Source organism: Pleurodeles waltl, chromosome 10 (genome assembly GCF_031143425.1).
Source record: "Pleurodeles waltl isolate 20211129_DDA chromosome 10, aPleWal1.hap1.20221129, whole genome shotgun sequence".
In the NCBI taxonomy this organism is placed as follows: Eukaryota; Metazoa; Chordata; class Amphibia; order Caudata; family Salamandridae; genus Pleurodeles; species Pleurodeles waltl.
Genome location: NC_090449.1, coordinates 148,947,699 through 148,968,366, shown reverse-complemented (window position 1 = coordinate 148,968,366; position 20,668 = coordinate 148,947,699). Strand labels below are relative to the sequence as shown.

General features: G+C 43.8%; 1 protein-coding gene across 6 annotated transcripts in view; it reads right to left on the bottom strand.

The window, feature by feature from the left end:
• The window catches only part of MPRIP (myosin phosphatase Rho interacting protein), a 754,399-nt gene that overhangs the window by 393,413 nt on the left and 340,318 nt on the right, over nt 1–20,668 (bottom strand). For 4 of the 6 annotated variants that reach the window (XM_069210054.1, XM_069210057.1, XM_069210056.1 and 1 more), the window contains exon 7: nt 19,883–20,042. In XM_069210054.1, coding sequence (XP_069066155.1) covers nt 19,883–20,042 — 160 coding nt within the window. Of the gene's footprint in view, nt 1–19,537; nt 20,043–20,668 lie in introns of all 6 variants that reach the window. The other 2 variants (XM_069210053.1, XM_069210052.1) reach the window with 1 other exon arrangement.

Below are 20,668 nucleotides of genomic sequence, written 5' to 3'. Positions count from 1 at the left end.
TGTTCTAGTATCCCATGAAGATTTTGAATAATTGCCATATGCAGTTACCCCAATATTTCCTGTTTAATTTCAGGCTGGAAAATCACTGCTCTAGAACAATGGTTAAATGTTTTTCGAAAATGCTTCACAATATGATTATCTCAAATAAATTATCCTGAACAACAGCTTCTTAACATGCAGTGGGAATGCATCTTCTTCACAATGTCAGTGCAGATATACTATTTTATGTTTACCCTAGATTCTTTCACACTTGTGGTCCTCCTGAAATGGAATCCTCCACAACTTTGTAGTTCTCCTGAAATAGTGTCAACAGTGATGTGCGTCAAACAAAGTCCTTATGCAGGAACATTTTCCAACCAGCATCATCTTGTTCCACATGAAGCATTTTAACAAAATTAAACTTTATAAGGACATTGCTCTAGAGCATAACGTATAAGAGGCTTCCCACTACCACTATTCTTTTCTCATTCAGTGACGCTCACGGAGCTTCTGGATGAGACATGAGGACCACTCAGGTTTTTCCTCAAAATTCTTCCTTTTGTGGAATGTTATAGTTCGTGAGGATGCCAGTATCTTTTCATAAAACAGAGATTTAACTGAGATTGTTGCTCACCTATTGCATTTAACGACACGCTTCGCAGAATGAATGTTTGGGTTTACACAGACTAGAAATCAAATGCTAGGCTGTCAAATCTGAAAGCTGTGTGTTAGCAAGAACTGTAATCTGTGCCTGCTAGTTTTGATGAAGACAAACTTTCAAACGTGTGAAAATGAAATATAGTAGGGTATGCAGATGACTGCTGATTTGGAATATCGCCTGCCCTCAACTGAGAGTATAAGAAAATTCTTTGCATTTCTCAAACACATGAGACTTCAAGAGCCCTCCTGGAAGGCTGTTCAATCTTGGATTTTCAGTCTCTTTCTTCCTTTAAAGACACTATCGTGTTCAGTTTTAAGGAGAGCATGAATCTTCATATATCTGACCAAGTGCAACAAAGTTAAGGTCAATAAGTGAGCCAGCCTTACCATCTATTTAGTGTCTGGAGAACATAAATACCGTAGCTTAAAACTGTAAAACTGTCAGAACAAGTAACAGAAATACTGAATAATAGCTTCTAAGTCAATAAAAAATATTTAAACAAAAAGGTAATCAAAAGAATGGGCGTGATTAAAGTACTGAAACAATGCAGACAGTCTTAAGTTCAGGTGCTGGCTTTTTTCATATTACTGTATGTGATCATGGGCATACTGCTTGGACATTCGTGATCACAGTAATGGGATACATGCACAACAGGTCCTTAAGAAAAACACACTTAAGTTCAATGGAAAATATTCTCTAACTACTTTACACAGGCAAGATGAATAATTCTTGGTCAAAATGCCTTCACACAAAATAATAAAAATAATCCAACACAATGAGCGGACACAAAGTGAGGCTAACCTCTTGGGAATAAAACTGTCAAAGTTTGCGTTGACTTAAAAAAGCAAAGTTTGTGATAACCAAACGACCCCTAAATTTTAGTGTATGTATATTTTCGATAAATGTGTGTTATTTTTAAATTAAATATCTTATGTATTTCAGTGTGAATCCCAAGGGCGTATGAATCCAGATTTTAAGAAGTTAATTACATAAGTCATCCCACTTAAAAACATAAGCACATAGGAGCAGGGCTACAGACTTGAAATTGTGACAAAGAGGCATATCAGCCCAAAGGAGAGACATGTGGGCCCAAGGTATGGGATCCAGGTATGAGCTCTGGGTTTCAGACAGAGATCACAAATGCAACAAGGAAGAATGGAACATCAATAATAATTGAAATATGGAAAACGCAAAAGACAAGAATAAAAGAAATACAACAAGAAACAATTGTACAGAACATATGAAGAAATCAAGTATGTGACAATAAAATATGCAATGTCATATTCTTCTTCTTTGCCAAACACATTTGAAAAATAAATGAAGTGCAACCCAGATAGAAAAATAATAGAGATGAGGGGCAAGATGTATGACCATTTCCTTTTGCGACTTCCAAATTGTCAATCGCGAGTCACAACAGGAAATGTACTAATGTGTCACAATACACATTTTGGGGGTCATTTTGCCCTCGGCGGTCTTTTCACAAGACCGCTGAGGGACCGCCATGCTGAAGACCGCCAGTGGTGGCGGTTTTCTGCTCTGCGGATTATGACTACTGGCAACCCTCTGTCCTTTTCCAGAAGGAAAGCCGCCAGCAGCCATACTGGCGGGTGGCGGGGAAGTGGAGGTTGCTCCACCGCCACGTCAACAGAACACCACCCACCGAATCACGTTCTGTGATTCGGCGTGGCGGTGTTCTGTTGAAGGTGTGGTGGCGGCGGAGCACCCCCATGGATCCCGTCCCCTCCTGGAGGATCAACAAACCAGGTAAGTTGATCGTCCGTTGGGGGGAGGGGGGGGTTTGTGTGTTGTGTGCGTGCATGGAGCTGTGCGTGTGTGTATTTGGAAATGAGTGCGTGTCTGTATGTATGTCTGTATGGATGTGTGCGTGTATGTCTGAATGTGGGTGTGTGCATATGACTGTGTGTGGCAGTTGGCATGTATGTTGGTGTGTGTGCGTGTATGTGTGTTGGTGGTGCCTGCGTGCGTGCGTGTCAGGTGTGTATGTGTAATGTAATGTAATGTTGGGGGTAGGGGTGGGGAGGGGGGTCCTGCCACCTTTGGGTGTGGCAGGGGTGGTGGGGGGTGTAGGGGAAGGACTCAGGGTGGGGGAAACCCCTATCAGTGCCAGGGAAGGAATTCCCTGGCACTGATAGTGCTTACCATCATGGATTGCATGGCGATTCCAAACCACATGAAATCCATGGCGGTCAGCCGGGTCATGATACAGCCGGCGGTATTGTGACGACCGCTGGGCTGGAGACCCAGGTCTCCAGCCCAGCGGTCGTCTCCGCCCTGGCGGGCGGATCGGAGAAGTGGCGGAAGACCATGGCGGTAACAGCCATGGTCATAATTAAAAAATGTTTACTGCCAGCCTGTTGCCGGTAAGACCGCCGCTTCTCCGCCGGCCGCCAGGGTTGTAATGACCCCCTTTGTGATTCCCAATGGTGTTGCAATTGACCTGCTTCAGCAATATTCATGAGCCACGTTGCAATTTGCGACCCATTGGGAATGGGCAAAGGCATAGGGATGGTGGCCCGCTGGAGACAGCAGACCACCATGTCTGCTTTTGCTTTTAAATAAAGCATTTTTTTTTTCTTTTTCTTTTAAATGCAGCCCATTTTCCTTAAAGGAAAACCAGATGCGTTTCAGAAAGAAAAATGAAACATTTCTGTTTCATTTTTTCAGTGTAGGCAGTGATCCCTGGGACCACTACCTGCTGTTAAATATTTATTTTTTTAACCCTTTCACAGAGGGTAAGGGGTCCCCTGGGGATCCCTTCCCGTTTGCGACTGGCTTACCATCTAATAGAAGTAGGCAGTAAACTCCAATTGTTCTGCGACCGCATTCCGTCACAAAACAATCGTACATTCCCCTGCATCTCGCTATTAGGAAGGGATGTCCTTGGCACTCCCCTTCCTAATAGTGATTTCAAACCCTATTTTGCGAGTCTGTAATAGGTTACCGACTTGCAAAATCGGGTCTGTACATTCCAGAGGCCATTTTAGTGGTTGAAAATGGGCCAAATCTCTGTATGCGACCCCTAAAAACAGTCGTACATCTAGCCCAGAGTGTAAAGACAAAAGAAAATCCATCACGGACACAACTGTAAACTGTAAACTCCTATTAGGTACAGTATGGTGGCATTGGCCTTGGCAGCAGTAAAAGATTTGAATGGTCGAAGTAATGGTCTGCCAAACCTAGCACACCAAGTGAGTAAGCTTTAGTGAAAGCCAGGCTCCTTGACTGATCCTGATAACCAATCAAAGATCCCACATCACGCCTCTCTTGGTGGCATCACCAGGGCTCATTACACATAGGTTAGCTTGGAAGAGCTACTAAAAAACGTACCAGGTCTTCTTAAAAATTCCATAGGAGGGCATATATTTTTTTTTGTACTGTCATGCCACTTTGAAAACTTTGGGATTATTGCTGTAATATTACATCCTGGAAAAATGGCTTTCAGTTGGTGGGGGCTAATCTGCAAATACTTATTAACGTTGACTGAGACAGTCAAAGACTGTTGGTGCACTACTTACTGATTTAGTTGTCCTTACATCATACGGTCCATAATGAAATCGATCCAGTCTTTATTTTACTGCACTTAACAGTTTAAGCCCATCATTGACACTCATTTTGGCATTTACTAGTGTAGGGTCTTCACTGAACTGCCTGCAATCAGCTGCACTGAGCATCTGCTGACCTGCCTTCTAGAATGTTGCAGGTGGATGTGGATGAGAATGGGAACTGAATGTTTCTTATAAGAGTGAACAAGAAAAAGCTAAGAACTTACTGCAGTCTTCCTACCATGTGCATACCAACTTTGTTGTGGATAAGTGACCTCATAAGCTCATACCATACAAAATGCATTAAGAGCCCTAAACTCAGCTGAAAAGCTGTCACTAACAATCCAAACATGAATCTGCAAGCTCCCTTCTAACTGCCATGCAAGAGTTGCACATGCCACTAGAAACAATAATAGAGGGAAGCTTCCTGTACCCTTCTTCACCCACCGTAAGTAGATAATCCTGGCCACCTGATATACCTCCGTAAAAAAACTTGTTGTCCAGAGATATTAATTTTTTATTTGTATTTTTGGATCATTAGAGAAGTAATTTAGCTTGGGTAGATATTGCTAATCCGGGCTGAACTTTTCTGGACAACATTTTAAAAAATGGCACATATGTTGCATTGATGAGGTAATATTCCAGGAACAATGAGACCTATATATGTCATTTTTGTGTTAAAACATATGTTTTGAGGGTCAAGTAGTCTTAGAGAGACAGAAAATAACTCCTCAGAGCAACCCTTCTGCCATTTTCCAAAATGGTGGCTATAATAGAGGAAGAAGAGTCATATATAGAAATTAAACAAATTATGGTATTTAATCCTTGTATGTATACACCAAATAAGGTTTCTGATTTGAATATGAAAAAAGTAATATTTATCACTCCTATTTTAGACACATTTTCATAGTTCACGTCACTTATTTGTTTCGGCAATCACTTGTACATTTGCAGAATGTTGAACATTGGAGAAGAGCATATCGAAAGGGACATCTTTTTGAACAACAGGTTTTGCACACTTACATGTACTTGTAAGTTGTGTGGGTAGAGGGTTTAGAACTTTTGTAGGTTTTAGCAGCCCATTAATATCTTCCCAACCAAATTCACATGGATCTTTCTCTACATATGCATGATCCAAAACTTTACGCATCTTCTTATCAAGTATTTTAATATGTCCACGCACCAAATATAACATGAGTGGAAGTTCATTTAGTGGGACTGATCTCTTGAACTCACTGTACCGAAGAGCGTCAAATGTGTGACTGTCAGTACAGTCTTTAAAGTCACATTCTTCTGTCTCAGCAAATCCTTTTAGAAACTTCACAGGTTCAGCAGTTAAAGCTTCAAGCTTCAGCTTTGTTCCAATTTTGCTCATAGTGTCATCACCTGTAAGAATATGTGACCTGATGTGATCTGATATGAACACTGGGCATCTCTGGGTCCAATTTCTTGTACAGAATATGAAGTGGGACTGTGTCTTTTTTTTTTACCTGTTCCATAACATATCAATACTCTGACAATCCTTGACTTATTAACATTGCAACAAATGTAAGGAGTACAACAATAACATCTGTGATATTTGACAGTACAATAACTTGATTGGAAACATTTTGAACAGCCCACTCAACATGTGGCAGAACATGAAGGTCAGCTTCCTCCAATTTGCTGTAAAGATCTTGAATATGGCCTGTACCTTTTGAGAATCTCTCTGCAGGCACCAACTCCTCATTGACAATCATTACACTAGCAATAATTGGAAATTCAGTGTTCAGTGAAGCACCAGCAATGTTTTGGTGAGTTAACATCTCCAAGTTAATCTTGTTCAGTGTTGATGACCAGACTTTATCAAGTTGCAGGTATGGATATCGAATTTGTGATGCAGGCAAGGTCAGTTGTTCCACTTGCAGACATTTGTCCGATTGTTTCACATTCTTTGACAGATAGTTCAAGATAACTGCCAAAGACAATGCCCAGTTCTTGCAAGGTGCACACCAACATTGATATTTGTAGAACAGTCTGAACGATCTTGCCGAAGTTTTGCATGGACGAAATTTTCACCATTCCCAATTGTGACTTATAGTCCACAAGAACAGCCGTTTTCAATGAAGACACCTTTTCGAATTGAAGTTCTTCAGGTGAAAGGTTTTTTTTTTTTTTTTAAGCTCTTGTACGAGTTTGTGCTACACTGGTCTGGTTGCAGCACCTCCATCAAATAATGTGTTTGTTGGAAGAAGATCATGCAACAAAATGTCCTTGATAGTTCACCCCTTACTTTTGCTACATCCATCTGTGCGAGTGCTTGCAAAAGTTTTTTTGCTACCTGTTTTGAAGTGGCTGGTTGGACAAAACTCTTACTATGGCAATTAAAGTGCAGAAGTTTAGCTATAGTTATAATGTAACACAGCTTTTTCTCTTTCAATACAAATCTTCCCTGCTTTAGTTCTGCGTATAGTTCCGTTCCATGTTCCAGGACATCTAGTAGACGTGTATTTATATATTGTTAACCACATACTGTTTGGTCACAAAGTTGTGTGGCCACACAGGCTCAGTCATTCAAAATGGGTTTCCATGCTGCTGCATGAAATGAAGAAGGCTGTTAACACCACAAAATATCTTTGGATGAATTTTCTGTACATGTATGATTTTCCCACCTCTAGCTTCTTCACTCTTTCCAAATACCAGGACCCATCTCAGGTACTTTATGTAATCAAATTTGCAGAACACCGTAATCAATGACTCCACAGTCTTCACGCGCAGCTCCCAATAACCTTCCTGATCACCATGTACCAGGTTTTTCCCTAGAGCCTATCATGTGTAAAACATTTCCCTAGCACTTGCAAAGTTCTGACTTTTCTTCACATTCTTTGACAAGCTTTATGAACTTGGTTTTCAGGTTTTCTGATTTTGAACTGAGTTTATTGAATATTGCAGGGCTTTGATTAGGTCTTTTGAATGAAGGGCACCCGGTGCCTTGTTCACCTCTGAGATAAGCTATGCAAAACCTAATTTGTCGTTCTTGTTCCAGAAAGCATTCTAACACAAAAAAATGTATAGCCTCAGATATGATGATCGCACCTGTAACAAACATAATGAGTTCTGCTCAACACTGACTAGACAGTTTTGCGTATAAATATTTCAGTCTCAATAAGCACATCGTCTATACCACATCCACTGAGATAACTCCCTGCACACCACAACACAACTTTAGTCATACGGAAAATGCCCATCATTGGATAAAGATCATTAAATGCTACAAATTCTACTGGATTGCTCACAGAAATGTCAGCTACGATACAGAAAACATCATCGCAAAAAACATTGGCAGGATAGGCTGGGAATTTTTTTGAGCTGTGTTTATTGTTAAGTAGTTTGTGACTCGAGATGGTATTACTGGTAAAAGCCCAACCTTATTCAGCAGGACAGTATTCTGGGAGATCAAAGCATGAATTCCAGCCCACAGAAGAACTGGCTTTTCTTCATCCTTCAGTCTGCACAGAATAAGCAATATGATAAATTCAGCTTTGCGACTGCAACATCAGGCAGAAGAAGATCCATGCCCTCAGCTACTTTGAAACTTTCTGGCAGACTGGGGCGTGTGGATGGCTTGTAGTGATTTTGCACAAGTTGGTTAGGCAGCTGGGTTATAAGTTTGCAGCTTTGTTTATTTATGCCTACAGCTTGTTTTCCAGGAGCTACTTTATTGGTACAGTCTGTAAAAAGCACTATGGCAGTATCAGTTGTGCTGGATGTTCCAGATGAAGAAGAGTTGTTTTCAAAATCAAAAATATCAAGAGCAGCAATTGCAAATCCTTTCCTGGTAAAATGGCTTGGAATTGGTGTGCTGTCTGAGTCACAAGATTTTATAGCATGAGATGCTAACAAGTTCCTGCTCAGTGCTACGTCACTAACTTGTTGATTACCGAGTCCTAGTCACTGAAGTGATTAGCTTTCTACTTTTGTACTTGTCATAGACTGTGTGGGCAGTCATCAAGTGTAACAGAGTTTTCTTTTTGCCATGATGTAATTCATAAAATATGATTTGGAAAAGACTGTACATTTGCACAGCATAGGCCTGTTGGTTCATGGGATTGTCTTCCACTTCTTCTCTTATATCTTCAAAGTCATCATCAATGTAGTCAGCTTCTGTTCATAACTCAAGAACTTTAGTTTCTAACAGTTTTGCTTTGCTGATATTAAATAATGATGAAAAAAAATGTTAAGACAACATCAGGCATTCTTGTTGACGCCCATGATTCACGGAGCTCTGGGATATCACAAAATTTGCCATTAAGACCAAAATCTAAATCTTTCAGGATGTTTCTTTAAATGGTTCCTGCAGATGTTACTGCATTTTGTGATATTATGTTGGCAGCAAGAACTTCAAGAGTCAAATCAGCTGAGAACACCATAAGTGGCTCATTATTTTTGTTAAACTGACAAAAACGAATTCTGTCATTGTATATCCTCAACAGACGAATCTTAATTTAATTATTATAGCTCAATACAGTTTTATTAATGTCAACCATTATGTCTCTGATCTCACTGAGTCTGACCCTGTAGCCAGCGTTCAAGAGTCGCCTTAAAACTACATTTGCTTTTTCAAAGAGCGCAAACTTAACTGAAGGCTGGCCATTATGTTGCTGCCGAGAGCTCATTGTACGTTCATATTTTCAAATGCATGCACGCATGCACTTCAGGTGGGCACACAAATCCGCTGCAAATACAATTACCTCGCTGTATAGATCAACTACTCGGCTGTAGACTTTATCTTGGAAGACATTAACTGCAGCTAAAAACATGTTTGCCCTTTGAGACTTACTTACTCTGCACTTTGTTCTTTCATAACTCCCTTTCGCCCTTGTTCTGGCTAAACCACAGATAACACACTGAAGATTCTCTGCGTTCTGATCAGTTGTTGGAGGTGAACGAGGTGTAGCCATCTATCTTCTAAGTGAATGGGCAATGGGTTTGGTTGTTGTTGCTTTCTCAGAAGACTCTGATTCTTGTTGTGATTCACTGGTTTCTGCTATTTGTTTTCCAAAAAATGTCCAGCTTTTTTTGATTGTATACGATTTGTAGCACTTGTTGTTACAATGATAAAATATTGGATCCTCTTCATTCTGCAGCCATCAGTTTCAATCTTTTGTGAACTTTGTCTTGCCGTATTTCTGCAGCATCTCGAACTCTCTTCTGTCCAGCTGCAACTTATTTTAGCTTTTCTTTCAGATTACTTTGGCATGTGACACATTTTTCTTTGTTGAAGGAGGTCAGATTTTGTAGTTACCAACACTGCCAAGAGGTAAAGGATCCTCTAAAGCCACCTGCTTCGCTCATGTTTACGAATTTTTATCAACGGAAAACCTGAAACAAAAACAATACTAAAATAAATACCAATATGATGGCTAAAACGCATGATTATAGAGCTGTCATTTTGGAAAATGACAGAAGGGTTTGCTCTGAGAAGTTATTTTCTCTCTCTATAGGACTACTTGACCGCATAACCCTATATGTTTTGACAACAAAATGAAGTATATAGGTCTCATGGCTCATGAAGTATTACATCACCACATTCGCCATTTTTAAAAATGTTGTCCCGGGGGAAAAAAAAAATCAATGCCTACCCAAGCCAAATTACTTCTCCAATAATACAAAAACACAAATCAAAAATGAAAATCTCTTGGCAACATTTTTTTTAACGGAAGTATATCAAGGGGCAGAACTAAGATAAGACACGATGCAATTGATAAACTAATTTTGCTATTTATCCTCCCACAGCTCAATGTACTTTCTGCAACAGATGGCGGGGTGCAAAATATAAGTGAGCTGACAGAAGAGGGCAGTGAAGTTAAAAACTCTGGGCTATAGGACTGTGACAAAATAAAGATCCCCCAGTTTTAAGTTACACTGCCGAATAATCACAAATTGGAACGGTGCCAAAAATACCCAGTTACACAAGGCGCTTTGTGCAATCCAGTCCACAAGCGCTCGGGGCAGTTGGATTAATGCACAAAATGGGCCAACAGGGCCTAGCGTTTTCTCAGCCGTTTGTAAATTAGTCGACAATGGAGCTTTCAGAACAGGCTTTGTGAACTTTCCTACAATTCCAGAACAAGCAAACCTCCGTGTGAACAAGTGCTCGCTAAACAATGCTGCTTCTATTGTGATTCTCTTCTGATACTGGAATTCCATATTAGGAGATGTTTGAGGAAACCGTTACTGACACTGCACTGACAACCCAAAGACACAGCCAGTGTACATTATTGTATGTAATATTGTAACTTACAGCAAGGGTGGGGGGGTGTATCTGTACATGAGACGGCGTTCATCATGTACTTATTTGAAGTGCTGTACCAAAGAGCACTAGCAGGGGGAGTCCTTTACCTAGTAAACCGCGTCCCTTAAGAATGCACACAAGCCTCAGAGAATGAGGCGTTTATTATTAATATTTCGTTCTTTCATAATAAATGCAAGCCCTGGCGTTGTCTCGCACTGCGATAAAATAACATCTTCCGGGATCTGAGCAGACAGGTAAAAAACTTGGGCCTCCTGCTCAGACCTGCGAAAGAAGCGAATCCTGAACAGGAGTCGTACGATGACAGAGCAGGATTTACTTTAAAAAAAAAAAAACACAACTACAAAGAAACGATTAAAGGAGGACATTGCGTCCACTGGTCTGCGGTGATAATGAGTTAGCTTCAGTGGGTAAACAGAGCTCGAAGATGAATGAAAGGCTTCTTAACAATGCAGAGGTGAGTGCGCTAAAAAATAATTTTTGGGAAGCTTGCAAAAGAGAGACATTGCCGCCAACACCACGCCGACATGGAGATCTGCAGTACCCCAAATCTGATCACGTAATCACTAGTCACGCAGATTTGTCCAGAACGTGGTCTAATTGAATGGGATTTGGGGTAGAACAATGCCCAGACAGACAACTAAGTTCAAGTGCCTGCATTACTACAGCGAACGCCTTCTTTTGCACCTTCAGCTTAAGGCTGACCTGTGTACACCTCCACTTAATGTTCATTCATCACTTTACCATGGCACATTACAACGACATTTAATCTGAGTTGAATACTTTAATGGACCAACATACTTAATTCAAAAACACCCAAATTAGATTCTTATAGTCTATAAATAACCAACCAACAGAAAGCTAGCACCACCATGATGGGACGGTCATAAAACCCACAGGAGTGCACAGCCTGCAACATACATGGATACCTTAACATATATACAGCACTGCGCCACCCCTACCCACATCCTCACCCCTTGAGACTTCACACCCTCGTCAGTTCCCTTCATGAGCGGATCTGCCGAGCTGACAAGCCAGATAATGAGAGTATATAGTGGGCGATCGTAACAGAAGAGAACCGAAGGCAACCAAAACCAAATCATAATATAGAAAAACCAGGTGGAGTCCTAGATCAGTCTCTTTAAACTACCAAATAATGGGATTGCAAAGGAGAATGAAGAGGAGAAGATTACAGCTGGCTATCTAATTCCACATACAAAAACTTGGTCCATGTAGGGGGTGGGGGTGGGGGGGGGGGGGGGGGGGGGGAGTATAAGCCTAGGCTTCCACAGCAAAAATACACCCTCCCAGAAGTTAAGGTCTTTTTATTTGGGAAAACCCGAGTGCAATGAATAGCACTGTAAAGGTTAGTCTCCAGCCTCCCAGCCTCTCTAGGGACAGATAATCTGACTTCTCTCCGTCTACCCTGGCAACCGGAGAAGCTTCCCAAATCATTTTCTGCATGTATGTGGATGCAAGCACCGGAATATATGATGGTGGTCCCATTAAATCGGCGCAGAGCCTTGTCGCCATTGCCCGCATATATGGGACTGCAAGCCCTTGGCAGTTTGATTTTGGCCTAATTAATTGGCGGGGTGCCTTGTTGGTGCTTCCTACCATTATGTTCAGTCCTGATGATGGCCTGTTGGTAATTCATTTACTGCCAGGGTTGAAACGTCAACAACGAGTTAATGTGGACTGTTTGCTAAAAAATAAACATGTGTGAAGATTTATGACACTAATTATGGGTGTTGTATTCTGAAATCCCTGAACTTTCGACAGCCACATGTTCTTGTGTGTATATTTGTAACTACCACTACAGCACTTTAAATTCACTTATTCACTTTTCACTACGTTGTAATTTTCAAGGAGCACCGTATCCTTTCAGTTTTAACTGATTTTTATTGATAGTCTTGATGACCTATTCTAAGCTGGTTATTGATATAGAATATTGATTTATTAAAGAATTTGATTTTCCAATTAATAAAGAAGAATTTTTCAAACAAAATCAATCATAAAAAAAACCTTACCTTCTGGGCGGGTGTATTTTTGCCATGGGAGTCAAGGCTTATACTTCCCCCGCACGAACCAAGTGTCTGTATGTAGATTTACTAGGGGCCACGGATTACAGGGCTTGCTCCTTTTCTTCGTTATATAGAGAGGCCCAACAAATTCCCACAGAGTAGCCTTCATTATAGCCACGCCCACCTGGAGGTATACAAGACCAATGGGCAGCCTTCGTCATAGGACGCCCTTAGATAAATTAATTCTATCACAACCCCACCAAGACAAAAAAGAAAAGGCTGTGTACTCGTGGGTGGTATTTATTTTCACTCTTCCTCGCTCATTGAAAGTAGCTCTCTGGAGACAGAAATTCAGTACTTAAAAACGCTAACTTCTCCCAACCTAAAATTATCTTGCAAAGAAATTTGGTTCTAGGTAATCTGAACTGAAAGCAGTGATGAAACAAAATCTGTTTTTTTTCATCGTTTTTGGTGAAGATGAATAAGTTACTTACCTTCAGTAACGCTTTTTCTGGTGGATACAGTAACTACCTGGATATTCCTCACCTAAAGAATTCTCCCCCTCGCGCCAGCCTCGAGGGAAATTTCTTCTAGCTCTGCACGTCGACAATGATGTCACAATCACCCGACTCTACGCGACGCTGTATGACGTCATCTAGGCAATAAGAAGCCCTCGTCGACGTGCAGACGTCAGTTATCACCATTTTTTAGGTGCAACAGAGGCGAACAGGTTGTCCTTAAAGAGAGCATAGTCACATCAAATGAACGAAAACAGAACATTTATTATAATAAAAATAAAATCAGATAACAGTAATAACTGTTCTATATAAAAGTAAAATATGTCATTTAAGTCCAAATATGTTTTCCTTGAGCTATCTAAATTAGAGAAATTAATGTATATACAGATGCCACAACTATATACATGATTCAGGTATATACAAATATACAAGGCAAAGGATGCTCACCCATGGATTTCATGGTATGACCAGTCAGGCAACGGGGAGGCGGGTGGGACCGTGAGGAATCCACAGGTAGTTACTGTATCCACCAGAAAAAGCGTTACCGAAGGTAAGTAACTTATTCTTCTGATGGATACACCTACCTGTGGATTCCTCTCCTAAAGAATAGAGTCCCAAAGCAGTACTAGCTCCGGAGGTGGGTGCCCGAGTGGTCAAACCAAGAAATCCTGCAGCACCAAGCGAGCAAAATGGCCATCCCTCCTAACCTCAGAATCCAAACAGTAATGTTTAACAAAAGTATGGAGGGACACCCAAGTCGCTGCCCTGCAGATGTCAGCCACAGGAACACCCCTAGCCAAAGCCGAAGAAGCAGCCTTAGCTCTGGTGGAGTGGGCACAAAGCCCCACAGGTGGTTCTTTCTTTGCCAAAGAATAACAAATCGTAATACATAGAATGACCCACCTGGATAGTGTTCTCTTGTGGACAGCTCTACCTTTCCTCTTCCCCACGGATCCAACGAAGAGCTGATCATCTTGCCTGAACTCCTTCGTCCTGTCGACATATAAGCTCAGCGCTCTTCGTGGATCCAGCCGGTGGAGCCTCTCTTCCTCCTTGGATGGATGAGGTGGAGGGTAAAAGGAAGAGAGTGTAATAGACTGCCCCAGGTGAAAGGGTGTAACAACCTTCGGGAGGAAAGCCGCCTTGGTTCTTAACACCACTTTGTCTCTATAGAAAGAAAGGTATGGGGGCTCTACACTAAGAGCCTGAAGCTCACTGACCCTTCTGGCTGATGTTATGGCCACCAGGAACACAGTCTTGAGAACTAGCAACTGCAAAGAGCAAGAATGCATCGGTTCAAATGGGGACCCCATTAAAAATGTCAATACCAAATTAAGGTCCCACTGAGGCATAACAAATGGTGATGGTGGAAATTTGTTAGTAAGCCCCTTTAGAAACCTTAAAACAATAGGAGATTTAAACAAGGAAGGCTGATTCGGAAGGCACAGAAAAGCCGACAGCGCAGATAAATAACCCTTGACTGTTGCAACCGCACAACCCTTCTGTGCCAGGCAAAGAGCAAATGTCAATATGTCAGACAAACAAGCCTTTAAGGAATCAATTCTATTCTCTCCACACCAGCATACAAATTTTGCCCAACGACTTGCATAGATCGATTTGGTGGAGTGTCGCCTGGCCGATAAAATAACATCCACCACTACTGGTGGGAGAGAAAAAGCACTCCGATTTCCCCATTCAATCTCCAGGCATGAAAGTGCAGGCTCTGGAGGTGGGGGTGTAGAATCTGCCCCTGTGACTGCGAGAGGTGGTCCACCCTGTAAGGGAGACGGAGCGGAGGGCACAGAGAGTTGGAGAAGGTCTGAATACCACACCCTTCTTGGCCAATCCGGAGCTATTAAGATGACCTGGGCTCGGTCTTGGCGGATCTTCCTCTGAACTCGAGGAATCAAGGGTATGGGGGGGAAACGTGTAAAGCAACTGACCCTTCCAGGACATCTGAAACGCGTCCCCCAAAGCTCCATGCACCGGATACTGGAGGCTGCAAAATAGCGGGCACTGCACATTCTCCTGAGTTGCAAACAGATCTATCTGTGGATATCCCCACATCTGGAATATGTACATAACCAGATCTGGATGAAGACGCCACTCGTGGTCGACCGAGTTGCGTCGACTGAGAACGTCCGCATGCACGCTCAGAGCCCCGGCCAAATGATGTGCTACCAAGCAGATCTTGTGATCCTGAAGCCAGGACCAGAGTCGAAGAGCTTCTCTGCAGAGAAGATACGATCCCACTCCTCCCTGCTTGTTTATACACCACATTGCGGTAGTATTGTCCGTTAGGATCTGGACTGACTGACCGCGAATGGAAGGGAGGAAGGCCTTGAGAGCCAGACGTACTGCCCGCAATTCCAACAGATTGATGTGAAATCTCTGTTCCACTGGAGACCAAAGGCCCTTGACCTCCAGGTCCCCCAGATGAGCTCCCCACCCTAGAGTGGGAGCATCCGTTACCACTGTGGCCACTGGTGGTTGCAGCGAGAACGGCCTTCCTTGTGACAGGTTGTCGACCGCTGCCCACCACTGAAGATCCACCGTAGTGTCTCTGGAGATCTTTATTGATTCCTCGAGATCTCCCTTGTGCTGAAACCACTGCGTGCGGACGCACCACTGAAGAGCCCTCATGTGCCAGCGTGCATGAGTGACCAGCAGTATGCAAGAAGCAAACAGACCGAGCAGACGAAGGACCTTGAGGACTGGAACTACCGCTCCATTTCGAAACATTGGAATCAACGCCTGGATGTCCTGAACCCTCTGGGGCGGAGGAAAGGCCCGATTCAATGTCGTGTCCAATACTGCCCCTATGAACAGGAGGCGTCGAGAGGGCTCCAGGTGAGATTTGGGCACATTGATTGAAAAACCCAGGTCGTACAACAATTGAGTTGTCGACTGGAGATGACGCCGCACGAGCTCCGGAGTCCTGGCTTTGATCAACCAATCGTCCAGATAGGGAAACACCGCTATCCCCCTTCTTCTGAGCTCTGCTGCTACCACCGCCATCACCTTTGTGAAGACTCGAGGTGCTGAAGTAAGACCGAACGGGAGGACCGCAAACTGATAATGCTGCGATCCCACCACAAACCGGAGATACTTCCTGTGCGATTTGAGGATCGGAATATGAAAATATGCGTCCTGCAAATCAACAGACACCATCCAATCTCCTTCGTTCAACGCCAAAAGAACCTGTGACAGGGTCAGCATTTTGAACTTTTCCTGCCTGAGGAACCAATTCAAAGTCCTCAAGTCCAGAATTGGTCTTAACTTACCATCCTTTTTGGGGGATCAGGAAGTATCTGGAATAACAGCCCTGACCCCTCTCCTGCTCGGGAACCAACTCTACCGCGCCTTTTGCCAATAGGGACAACACTTCCTATTGTAATAACAGAAGATGGTCTTCCGAACAGAAGGCTGGGCGGGGAGGGAAGGGAGGAGGGAATTCCTGAAAGGGAAGAGTGTACCCCTTCTTCACAATGACGATGACCCAAGAGTCCGTTGTTATAAACTCCCACATCGGAAGAAAATGGGCAAGTCTCCCCCCTACCGGAGACAAGTGGACAGGGAGTGGTGGAGGACTGCAGCTGCTTTCCCTGCTGCACCCCTCCTGAGGAAGAGGCAGAGTGCTGCTGGGTTGCTCCTCTTGTTCGGACTCTGCCCCTGCCCCTGAAGGATCTGTATGGCAGGGAGCTTGCAGTTTGTTGTGGTCCTTGAAATCTGCCACGAAAGGAGGAGCCACATCCAAAACCCCTAAACCTCCTATAGGATCTAAAGGAGGATGAGGCAGCTGACTGAAGTCCTAGCGACCTCGCTGTGGCCCTGCTCTCCTTAAATCGTTCCAGAGCAGAATCTGCCTTTGTTCCAAAGAGTTTTTCGCCATCAAAGGGCAGATCCAGGAGAGTCGCCTGCACATCTGATGAAAAGCCAGACGAACGCAACCAAGATTGTCGTCTGGAAACTATGGACGTGCCCATAGCTCTTGCCACCGAGTCTGAAGTGTCTAACCCAGACTGGATCACCTGGGTAGCCGCCGCCTGAGCGTCCGTCAGCAACTGTAACATTTCTTGGGAGAAGTTTGGATGGCCTTTCGCTTCCTCCATAAGGGCGTGGATATAACGTCCCAAAATGCAGGTCGCGTTGGTTGACTTTAAAGCCATACTACATGAAGAAAAGGCCTTTTTGGCAGAATGTTCAATTTTCTTCGATTCCCTGTCCGCAGGGGTTCCGGGAAACGAGCCAGGAGAGGACCTTGAAGAACAGGAGGCCTGAACCACTAAGCTCTCCGGTGTCGGGTGCTTGGAGAGGAAGACCGGGTCACCTGGTGCCGCCCAATAGCGTCGTGCCACCGCTCTGTTGACAGCCGCTGAAGACACAGGTTTTTTCCAGATGTCTTTAATAGGTTCTAGAAGAGCCTCATTAAAAGGCAAGAGAGGCTCTGCCGTCACAGAAGTTGGATGTAACACCTCCGTCAACAGGTTCCTCTTCACCTCCGCAGCCGGAAGAGGGAGATCTAAGAAGTCTGCAGCCTTCCGTATTACTCCATGGAAAGAAGCAGCTTCCTCAGTGTACTCCCCGGGGGAAGCTAGATCCCACTCAGGGGAGGTGTCGATGCCACTTGCAGTATCAAGCCCTTGGAAGTCACCGGAAGGCTCCAAGATCTCACCCTCTTCCAGGTGTTGTCTGCTGTATTCTTCCTCCTCCAGAAGGCGCAAAGCCAGACGTCTAGATCGAAGCCTAGATTCAAGACCCGGCGTCGCAGGTCTCCTAGGCGACGTCAAGGGCAACGGCGCCGCTTCAGCTGCAGCAGACAAAAATGGCGTGAAAGGCGTCGACTTTTAAGACGCCGGAACACCCAAATTAAAGGCCAAAGGGCCCGACGGACCTGCCTGTCCTCCACTCGGCGCCATGGTGGAAAAAATATTAAACATGGCATTCAAAAAATCCGCAGGATCCGTACCCGGCGCCGGGAAAGCCGGGTATTGCTGCTGCACCGGAGCCGGCATAGACGCCTTAGAAGGGCCAGGTAACTCCTGGCTAGGAGAACCCTCTGGCCTCTGAAGAGGCTCGACCTCGAAAACCGACCCAGGTGAAGTCGGGGTCATAGCAGGTGGAGGGGTGACGGTCGGGCTAATCTCCCACGTCGGACGGCGCCGAGCTGACGGAGATGCCGATCTGGACCCGGACCGTCCCTTACTCGATCGGCGCCGGGAGTCGTGACAGTGCCGAGAGTCACCATGGCGATGAGGAGTCCTCGAGGATCTTGAAGAGGACTCCCTCCGATGACGCCTCTCCTTTTTCTTGGAACGGGCCAAGACCAATTTTGCCTCCCTTTCCTTGAGTGCCTTCGGGTTCATGCGCTGACAGGAACCGCATGACTCGACCTCATGGTCGGAGCTAAGGCACCAGAGGCAATTCTCATGGGGATCGGTAACTGACATTCAACCCCCGCACTGGTTACATGGCTTAAAGCCGTATTTCCTTGGCTGCGACATTGTAACCGTCGATTTGCAACTGTAGCTCCCTGTGAGCCTCGAAGAAAAACCGTTACTCGGAGGCACGGAAAAAAGGTAACTGACGTCTGCACGTCGACGAGGGCTTCTTATTGCCTAGATGACGCCATACGGCGTCGCGTGGAGTCGGGCGATTGTGACGTCATCGTCGACGTGCTGAGCTAGAAGAAATTTCAGTTGAGGCTGGCGCGAGGGGATTAATCTTTATGTGAGGAATCCACAGGTAGGTGTATCCATCAGAAAGTTTCGTTTTTCAATTGCCTTTCCTTCCTTCCTATCTCTGTTTTTTTTAAAGGCCGGAGTTCCGGTGCCCATTACACCTACTTTCCTCCCACCCATTTTTTAGCTTGATATACAACTTAAAAGTCGTTTTGCCACCCCTTCCCTCCTCCCCGTCTTTCATCCAGGAGTATTAATGCTTTTTCTGCAAAACTAGCGGTTTTTAAACTGCCCTAATATTTGAGAAAAGTGTAATTATTTTGGGGTTTCTAGGTCACTGGTTTTGACAGTATACAAATAATTGTTTGATCTATGGGAGAAAAAAAAAAAAAGACTGCCTCTCAACAGGTGAATTTAACCACACAAACATACTTCTGCTGAGCTGAGTGGACAAACAAGAGATTACATAAACAACCAAAGCTAGAGACGGGAAGAGCAATCTGAATTACAGTTTCAATCACTAGAATGAAGCTCATCCATGGAGATATCAACAAAAACTGGTTGACTGACATAAAGATTAATTTCTGTAAACCCACTGAATATGGGAAAAAATATATTGAGCTAAGTGAGACAGACTTTCAGAGCTAGTCTGGTCACCCATGCTCCTTAAAGATCAATTCCTAACAATAACAATTTGACAGCTATTAATTTCTTTGGTGTCGAGATGGCAGAACATCTTGGGAATATTGAAAGCACACCAAGCTGCATTTGGTGATAAAATCAAGTATTAATTAATAGTTTGATTGAGGAGATTCTTACCTTCTTTGCTGACCAAATAGGCGTTCCACCTCTTCCCTTCCAGGGCTGCGTGCTCGGGTCTTTTGCTCCAGACGCTTCCTTTCCACCTGGAAGGCTTCGCGATTGCTGATCCTTCTTGCTCTGGGGATGTCAGCCAGCGTGGCATATTGCCTGGCGGCTTTGAAAGAAACAGTGCGTCCAGGTCTCTCAGCTTCTCTCCCATCAGCGCTGGTCTGTGTTGTGCTGCTGAGCTCAGAGTCCAGCGAGCTCAGGGAAGAGCTGATAGTTGGTCGCCTGTAGAACTGGGTACCTGGGGGAGGAAACGGGTCGCTGTATTCCGGGGACAGAGGTTCGGGGTAACTGTACCTGTTGCCTAGTGTGCTGGGGCTGGATGGGGATGCTGAGGTCGGAGACAGCTGCTCTTCTGACTTTCCCTCGGGCTTTGTCTTCTCCAGTGAAAAATACCCACTCTCAACTCGAGCTTTCCGACCACAGTCAGGTCTGTCATCATTCATCGCGCTCTCTTCTAAGAGACAGACAGACAAATAATCATTTACAAATTGCTTCACATTTGTCCCTGAAAGTTAGGAGTGGCCTTAATGAGAGGCTGTGTCAACATTACATATTGATAACTGAAAATTTAGTTTGTTTGGCCTTTGTTTTACCACAAGAAGAGCAACTGGTGCACAAATTTAAACAGGGCCAGATGGACTCGCTGAGCAAACGTGAACGAAGATGAGTGCTGGTGTAAAATCAAGAAAAAGACCATAAAATTAAAATCAAATATCTGAATTAATCAGTCTATAAAATCAATACTGTGGGAAATCCTGGAATCCCATACATGCCTTGCCTGGTAACATAGCTCAGTAAATTAAGTGAACACTACTGAAGTCTGTGTGTATAGTTAATAATGTGTAGCATGCAAGAGGGTTGTAAGTCCATTTTAAAACTTTATTGCAGAAAAAAATATTTCAAAAGGAATGTTTCTCAAAAATGCCATAGCACATTTTTACCTAGTGGGTTGTTCCCTAGGAGTGTGTGGTGATTGGCTTTTTACCTTAACATAACATGTGTGTATGCATTTAACAATCCATATAGCTATGCCCTTCTTGGATACTGGATTGCCCTTGAAAGGCAATGCAAAAGCTACAA